Source organism: Sesamum indicum, linkage group LG5 (assembly GCF_000512975.1).
Source record: "Sesamum indicum cultivar Zhongzhi No. 13 linkage group LG5, S_indicum_v1.0, whole genome shotgun sequence".
NCBI lineage: Eukaryota > Viridiplantae > Streptophyta > Magnoliopsida > Lamiales > Pedaliaceae > Sesamum > Sesamum indicum.
Genome location: NC_026149.1, coordinates 9,056,818 through 9,065,544, shown reverse-complemented (window position 1 = coordinate 9,065,544; position 8,727 = coordinate 9,056,818). Strand labels below are relative to the sequence as shown.

Here is an 8,727-nt window from a genome sequence, read left to right as displayed (position 1 = left end):
GGTTTGTTCCTCAGCTAGCCTATGTTTTGTGTGCAAACCATTCTTACTTGTCCAGATCAAGGAAATCACTTCGATTTGTATTCAATGAAATCGTCAAATTATTACTAGGTCATTGTCCAGTCATTATCAAGTTGCTAAAGACCTTGACCAAATCAGATTATATATATATAGGGAAAAATGCAGCGCACCCCTTGTGATATGGACAATGTGCATGATACTCCCCCTGTGATATAAAAAATACCAAATTACCTCCCTGTGAAAATTTTATTGGAGCAATTGGACCATTGCGAGTGGAAGGTGTGGCGCACGCGTCAATATTGCGACTGGGGCCATATTTATGTTTTTTTTTTATAATTTTGCCCCTCTTTCATCAAATGAAAGAGATTAAGTGCAAAATACCCCCTGTGTTAGTGTAACGAGCAAATTACCCCCCTGCATTTTTTTTCAAATAAAAGTGCAGCAACTTGCTCATATGTTATTGTAATTTCTCCTTCTTCCACTTGTTTCTCACGTTTTTTTCTCTAAAACAGAGAAAATGTCAAGGTCATCTACCTCATTCTGTATTTTAACTTTTTTGGCATTTTTGTGACTGGATTCCTCATGCTTAAATTTCAAAAATAGAAGTTGAAAATGTACAGAAAAAATAAACACCAACACTGAACAAAATTGATAAACATAAAATTGAATTCCATTAGAAAGGATTGAAACTTGATATTTTTTTTTACTGCCACATTACAAAAGGAACTGAGTGCCATATTATAGACAGTTTTTTTCACATTTACAAAAGGAGGCCATTTACCCAAAAAAAAAAAAAAGGTCATTTACAAGATGAAGATGCAGTCTAAACTACTCTTGTTGTCTTCTCTTTTGTCTCTCTTTCATCTTGTCCAAAACTTGTGAAATAGTTGGCCTCTTGTTATATCTCCTAGTTGCAGGTATTGAAGAAGCTACTGGAGTATCATTCCCCAACAAGGATGCATTTCTAGGGCCTTGATAGCCTACCTGCTGCTGCATTAAATTTGAATTTAGAAAATATTTGCTACAGTTGGGTTGGTTTAAAAGTATTTTAATAAAGAAGAACATACCTGGGTTGCAAAGTCTGGTGCAGGTGCAGGTGGTTGTACTATATTGCTGTTTTTTCTCTTTCCTTTTGATGTAGCCTGCAAATTGTGATAAAAAATGAGTTTAAGAAAAACGATGAAGGGATAAAACAGAAAGAGCATAATTCATTGAACATGCTTGATGTTACCTTTTTACTTGGTTGCTCCTGTCTTAAAGTGGGGGGGGGGGAGGCTTGAGATCCATGTGGGATTTCTTCTGCAACAGCAACATTTGCCTGCAAAATAATTAATTTTGTTACATAACAGATTATATGACATATTAAAAAACTGACACAAACCTTGAAAAATTTCGACTTTCGATGTATTTCATTCTTGCAGTTGCAACTAAGTTGGTTTAAAAGTATTTTAATAAAGAAGAACATACCTGGATTGCAAAGTCTGGTGCAGGTGCAGGTGGTTGTACTACATTGCTGCTTTTTCTTTTTCCTTTTGATGTAGCCTGCAAATTGTGATAAAAAAATAAGTTTAAAAAAAATGAAGAGATAAAACAGAAAGAGCATAATTCATAGAGCATGCTTGATGTTACCTTTTTACTTGGTTGCTCCTGACTTAAAGGGGGGGGGGGGGGTGATCCATGTGGAATTTCTTCTGGAACAGCAACATTTACCTGCAAAAAAAATTAATTTTGTTACATAACAAAATAAATTATTATATGACATATTAAAAAACTGACACAAACCTTGAAAAACTTCGACTTTGGATTATTTCATTCTTGCAGCTGCCCTTGTTGTGGCCTATTTGAAGGCATTTACTGCAGGTATGCGTCAATACTTTTCGCGTTGATGTGTTTGACTGCAGCTCATTAGGGCCCTTTCTCCTCAGTTTCTTAGGTCTGCCCCTTTTCTTTTTAATCTTAGGAGATTTAAAGGGCTGAAAACTAGTTTTTATGTAATCTTGTGCTCTAGGGACAGCATGTATCATGTCATTATACACTTTGAGGTAAACTGTCTTATTATAAAAATCATCCACATAATCATCCATTCTAGCCCTTTTTGAAACAATTGTTGAACAAGCATGACAACATGGGTATCCTGTCAATTGAAACATGCCACAACTGCATGTTTTCTTCTCTAAGTCAACCACATACTTGTTCAAGAAGTGGTCAATTTCATACTCTCCCCCACCACACCACCTAATGAAATAATTTCTTGCAGCATGTCGTTGCTTGTTTATCTTCTTTAGGATATTAGGGCAAATTGATCCTCCATACTTCTCCATTCCCTCTCTTTTCAATTGCAACCTAGACATCAATTTTGTTCTAATGCACTCAAACATACTTATAATTGGTTTGTCTATTGCCTCAAGTATGTAATTATTAAAGCTTTCGCACAAGTTATTCACCAAAATATCACATTTGCTATGAACTGGAAAATGTGATCTTGCCCAATGTCTAAGTCAACCACATACTTGTTCAAGAAGTGGTCAATTTCATACTCTCCCCCACCACACCACCTAATGAAATAATTTCTTGCAGCATGTCGTTGCTTGTTTATCTTCTTTAGGATATTAGGGCAAATTGATCCTCCATACTTCTCCATTCCCTCTCTTTTCAATTGCAACCTAGACATCAATTTTGTTCTAATGCATCAAACATACCTTATAATTGGTTTGTCCCTTGCCTCAAGTATGTAATTATTAAAGCTTTCGCACAAGTTATTCACCAAAATATCACATTTGCTATGAACTGGAAAATGTGATCTTGCCCAATGTTGTGGATTTATCTTTCTTAGCCATTCAGAAGCTGTTTCCACATCAACTTTTATCTTTGGATCAAGTTCTTCAATTTTTTTCATAAAACCTTCAAATTCCCTTCTGTTTGCAGTTGAGGCTGCCCTCCAAAAGTATTCTTTCAGTTCAACAGATTTGAATTTCACTTTGAAATTTTCATACATGTGTTTCAAAAACTAGGGGATCAGAATTTTTCAGTTTTTTAAGTATGAGCTTAGACCCTGGATTACAATTTCTGACAGTTTCACAGTAATCCCACAACAATTCGTATTGCATCATCCCCCTTGATTCTCTGTAAAGCTTCTTTTTTGGCTCTCATCACCTTAAATCTACTCACATCCACATTGCATTTTGATCGAATTCTATTTTTCAATTGTTGAATAGGAATTGTTGGATTATCTCTTATTGCATTTTCAATTCTTTTTGCAAGATAAGATGCATTGGCAAGCCTATTTTCATATGTTCTTGCACATGTATGCTTGTCCTTCATTGATTTAATTTGAAATGTAGGTCCACCTTGTATTGGTGAGGCATGGATCCTCCATTCACAACCCTCCACTTTACATTTTGCAGTCACTCTTGCAGCTTCATTTCTTAAAAATTCAATATCTACCCCATTCTGTATGCACCAATCCCTCAGAGCCACCCTAAACTGTGCAGCATTTTGGAATTTCATCCCGACTACCAGATTTACATTTTTCATTGAATCAGATTCTTTAAAAATAGGGTGCTTTTCATTTTCATTATCATCACTACCTTCTAAGCTAACCAAATCATCCTCATTTCCATCATCACTAGCCCATTCATTTTCTCTAACTTCAGTTTCAACTCTTTCAGGCAATTTTTTTCTATTTTTGTCATGCATCACTCTTTTCAATTTTTTCATCAAGTCTTTTTTTGTTGGATTTTTTGACAGAAAAATATCATCATCAGATTCACATTCAATATCTTCTAAAACCACACTAGGGGCCTCACTATCACTCCCCTCACTACCTTGCACATAATCCTCATCAGATGAATCGTCAAATTCCGATGAGGACTCATTCAAAAATCTTTCATACATTTTTCTTTTTCCCTTTTCAGTCATTTTTTTAGAATTGTTTTGAACTGGAATTTCAACATTTTTAGTTATTGGAACATCAATGAGATTTGGTTCATTTTCAGTTATTGGAACATCATCCCCCAATGCCATACCCCCTTGCCCCTCACAGTCAACACTCTCAATCTCAACCCCATCCAATCCCTGACCCTCTATACCCTGCCCCTCACAGTCCTTCCTCCCATCACCCTCACACTCATTCCCTCCCACCCCCTGCCCCTCACAGTCCTTTCTCCCATCACCCTCACTCTCACTCTCATCCCCATCCAATTCATCAAAATCTATTCCATCTTACAAGCATCTAATTTCTTCTTCCTGCTCCTTTTCAACTGGATTACCTTGGCTATCTACGACTAGAATAGGTTCAACATCCTCTTCCTCTACATAAATATTTACTGGAACATCCAAGTTTTTATGATAATTTTGTAGGTCAACCAAACAAATATCAGGGCATTCTTCTTTAATTTGTCTTATGCCCCATTCTAATGGTAGAGTGGGATCTTTATAATAAAATTTAAGCACTGACTTTTTCCCCCTGCACTGTTCATACATTTCTCCTAATTCATATAAACCCAAAATAATCCAAATCCAATTTCTCAAATACTTTCTTGTGCCCTCCTACATAACTAAGTTTAGGATGTTTTACAAATTTTTCACCCCACCAAAAATTTATGTCATGTATTTGAAACATCTGCACATAAATAAAACAAATCACAAAAAAAATAATGCTTCAGCAAGAAACAAAACCATAACAATAAAAGCACAGTAACTTCCCAACAATAAAAAACATTCAATAATGCTTCAGCAAGAAGCAAAACCCTGACACAGGGTGCTTTTCATGTACATAACAATAAAAGCATAACATTATTTAATCAAAGTATATATTGACTAAAAAAATAGTCCCAACACATTTGGGACCACAAAATGAAATAAAAAAAAAAAAACAGTATAGGCAGAAATGCCTACCTTAACTGCTTCCAAATCAGATGCATTGTCAGCTTTTCCCCTCACCACAGAAATAGATTTTGGCCGAATTGAGACCCACACAAGACCATTCAAAATATTGGTCACAGCCAAACCAAGTGTCAGCAGATCCGCTCTAGACTGTGAACTGCGAGATAAAGTAAAAGGGACCAGCCGTTATTGTATAAAATATTTATGATAAACAATAAAATATGATATCAAATGTTGGTATCAAGCTATGATGGTTCATTATTTTAGTATTAGCAATTAGAATACACATCCATACCTTTAAAAGAATATAAATTGCAAGTTTCAGCTGCTGTTTCTTGGAGGTTGAATGCTATTCTGCGGGAAGAAAGCTCAAGATCAGCTTTATAATGATAGAGATGAAGAAATCGTGCTTTACAGGAATAACACCTTTATTAGTGAAAGGGCGTTTTATTTTATTTGTTTTCTGTAATTAGAAGTTGCTTTTCCTTATAGTCATTCTCACGCTTTTATTAGTGTATAGCATTTTAGAGTTAGCTTCAGTTAGTTGTGGCTAAGCCTATATATACTGTACACCTTCTTCTTCGTTAATAACAAGAACAGAAAGCTAGACACGTCTGCTGCAATTACAGAGCTTCTTTCTCTTAATTCTTTCCAAATGACTTTCTCTCTACATTCTGCTGCGAATTTCACACAGTTTAGCAGCAAAATATTGCATAATTACAGCAATATACACATCCACATCCATAATTGCAGCAAAATGCTCATCTGTTAACATCAGTTAGAGTAGATGATTTTCTCGAAAAAAGAGGGTGCTTTTTAAAAGAGTTTGAGGCTTTCTAAGAGCTTAAACATTGAAGCTAATTAAAAGAACAGAATTGATAATGCAATTTAATTTGGGTTTTGTCTAAATAGATGAGCAAACAGTTGATAACCCGTGAAAGCCTCAAATCTATGGATAGAGTAGTTCTTTTTTATCTTTTGGGTTACAGGTAGTTCTATGCTCCTGCAAGCTTCTCTTTTTCTACGTTGTTTTCCTTATTTTCCCCAGCACTAAGCACTTTTCTAGTCATTCAAAGTCTTATTTTAAAATAAAAGGCAAAGGAGTCCGGCTTCTTACTCCAAAATCCGGTCGTACCACGCTGGAAATTGCGACAAAAGTATTCAGAAAAAAGGACATAGATTACCGGGATTATTTTTTGAGCGACGGCGTTTGGCGAAGGGAAAGGGAAACTGTTTTCCGGCGAAAATCGGAGCTTGAAATAGAGAAAATCTTACCTCGAGATAGCGAAAATCGCTGTTGCAGTCGCGGGCAACGACGTTCGAATGGATTTCGCCGGCGGTGGTGGTGGATTTTCAAGGATTTGAGTGGATTTAGTTGCCTCTCAGTCGCCTCTCACACCTCTTTCGTCCCTCTTTCTCTCTTGCCAGAAACAAAAATATGAAAACCCTAGGTTTGACTAAAGTCAGTATTTTCAAATATAAGGAGGGGTATTTTCGTCTTTCACCCTTCTTACCAACGTTTAATTCATGTAGGGAGACAGTGTGCTACAGTATTTAATTGACAGGGATATATTTTGTATTTTTTTTTAACACAAGGGGGTAATTTGCTCTTTATCAATAACACAGGGGTATTTTGCTTTCAACCCTATATATATATATTGGTTTATTTATTTTTTTTCTCACTAAATTTCTTTATTATTTTTTTATAAAGTTGCTTATTCCTCCAACAAAGTAATTAATAATAAAATTATAATCATTAATTGCTAATCATATTTACTAAGATAATCTTAGATATACAAACACTCTTTGTGCTTATCTAGATTCTGTATTAATGTTTGTTTGGTGTGTTTTTAATACATCAACAGAATTTTCCCTATTTAAAATGATAATATTAAATTAATTTTCTTATCTTTCATTAAATTATTAGGGCGAGATTTGTACGCATGAGTGAATTTTGATGGGAATGGAATGAATTTAGTAATGAAATAAAGATAGCAATTGATTTATTTTAATATTTTATTCTTATATTTGGTATAATGAAGCAATAAGAAAAGAAATTAAATAAACTTTCCAATCACTTGTTTATATATTTGATGAATAATAATAAAATTTAAAAAGAAAAACATACACAAGTTTTGCTACATAAAAACTATTATTATAAAATATTAAATTAATTATAAATTTACAATATATATTAATATTCTCAACCATGTATTAAATATCCAATACATAGTTATTATTTACCAAAAAATATCGTACTTATTGAAAATATAAAAAAGATATTATAATATTTTGTACGTCTAGTAAATATTTCTTAAAATAAATATAAGTATGTAACTATCTTTATATAATATTTAATAAAATAAAATATTTAAAAATTTAAACTATTTTTCATATTATATGCTTATAACACACATTTCAATGTTTTATTACTGATACTTTTTATTTCCAATACATTTAAAATAACATATGATATTGGTGACTATTAAATCTTATAAATGTAATTTTTTTAAATATTATTTAGCAATATATAAAAATAATGTATTTCAATTGAATGAGAATAGCTAAATCATGAAATTAAAGATAAAAAACGACTAATCCCGTATTCACAAAAATAGGCATATGAAAATAACTGTTCTTAATATTAATTTATACCAAACATATATTTAAAAATGAACTTAGGATAAATCAGGCAACAAGTTAACAAAAATTGAATGGTATCTCACATAACAAGAGTGGTTTCTCGCATGAGAAGTTTTCTTTCGTTTTTTTACTTCCCTTGATTTCGTCCCTTCGGTGAACTTTGTTTTCGTCTAAGGTTTGAATTCCCATTATCATGAGCTTTGTGATATTTGAATGGCAGTTTACTGGTTTGAGTCTTTTAGATTATCGTTTACTTATCTTGGTTTGGTGCTTTTCCTCCTGAGTGTCTTATAATTGTTTTTTTCTTGGTGGTCTTGTAGATAGTCTAACTTCTTTTTCTGTTGTTTTGTTCCCTCATCTTCATTTTCTGGCTTTCTTGTGTGCTTTCTGGCCTTACTCGTGTAGGTGGGTAGCAGTGGTGTGGGGGTTCATACTTGGGGTTCGATGCGCTGACTGCTTCGCGACATACTTGCATACCAATGGATCCGAACGTAATATGCTTGGGTCGATCTCTAGTGTTGACGGAGGATGAGGAGGAGGGGGTACAAGTTATCTTATTTGTTTGGGCAGAACCGCTTGAGTTGTGGGGTCTTTTGGTGGTTGGACGCCTCCTTACACCAAAGGCTTTTCAGTACGATGTACTCAAGAATATGCTAATGGCGCTTATTCGACCTGTAAGGGGTAGGGAACTTCAGCTGCTAGGGGATCGTCGTTTCCTCATTCAATTTCATCATATAGTATATCGTGATAGGCCGCTATGGGGTTGTCCGTGGACGTTTGATAGGAACCTAGTGATTTTGAGCGAAATTAGGGAGATAATCGGGCTATAGTTGACTTGAATTGGTGTTCGTTCTACATTCATGTCTATGATCTACCTATTTGGATGATGATGCAAGAGGTGACTAAACTAACCGGTAGGGCGATATATGGATGTGGATTCTTCTCAAATGTGGGGAGCGACTATACGTATTCGAGTAGCATTGCACGTTCATCTACCACTGAAATGAATATTGAAACTGCGAACTCCGCATCGGAGTTGGTGTACGATTCACCTATGAAAGATTACCAAATTTTTGCTATGGTTGAGAGGTTCTGGGACACATTTTGAGAGAATGCCCAAAGTTTTTGGATACTCAAGCAGCAGAGGTTGAAGATGAGCTACGATATGGTTCATGGCTAAGA

General features: G+C 34.6%; 2 protein-coding genes across 3 annotated transcripts; both read right to left on the bottom strand.

Moving 5' to 3' along the window:
• Positions 1,680-2,503, bottom strand: LOC105162287. Its single transcript, XM_020694059.1, has 2 exons — positions 1,801-2,503; positions 1,680-1,728 (listed from the first exon to the last, which is right to left on the bottom strand). Exons 1-2 carry the CDS (start codon positions 2,394-2,396, stop codon positions 1,725-1,727), a joined length of 600 nt encoding a protein of 199 aa, XP_020549718.1. The 5' UTR covers positions 2,397-2,503; the 3' UTR covers positions 1,680-1,724.
• Positions 2,746-6,334, bottom strand: LOC105162286. 2 transcript variants are annotated; one of them, XM_020694020.1, is made up of 4 exons: positions 6,178-6,334; positions 5,198-5,256; positions 4,915-5,059; positions 2,746-4,639 (listed from the first exon to the last, which is right to left on the bottom strand). In XM_020694020.1, exon 4 carries the CDS (start codon positions 4,039-4,041, stop codon positions 3,094-3,096), a length of 948 nt encoding a protein of 315 aa, XP_020549679.1. In that variant the 5' UTR covers positions 4,042-4,639; positions 4,915-5,059; positions 5,198-5,256; positions 6,178-6,334; the 3' UTR covers positions 2,746-3,093. The 2 variants fall into 2 exon arrangements, with proteins under 2 accessions (XP_020549679.1, XP_020549680.1); XM_020694021.1 differs by lacking the exons at positions 5,198-5,256; positions 6,178-6,334 and having other exon boundaries at positions 4,915-5,084.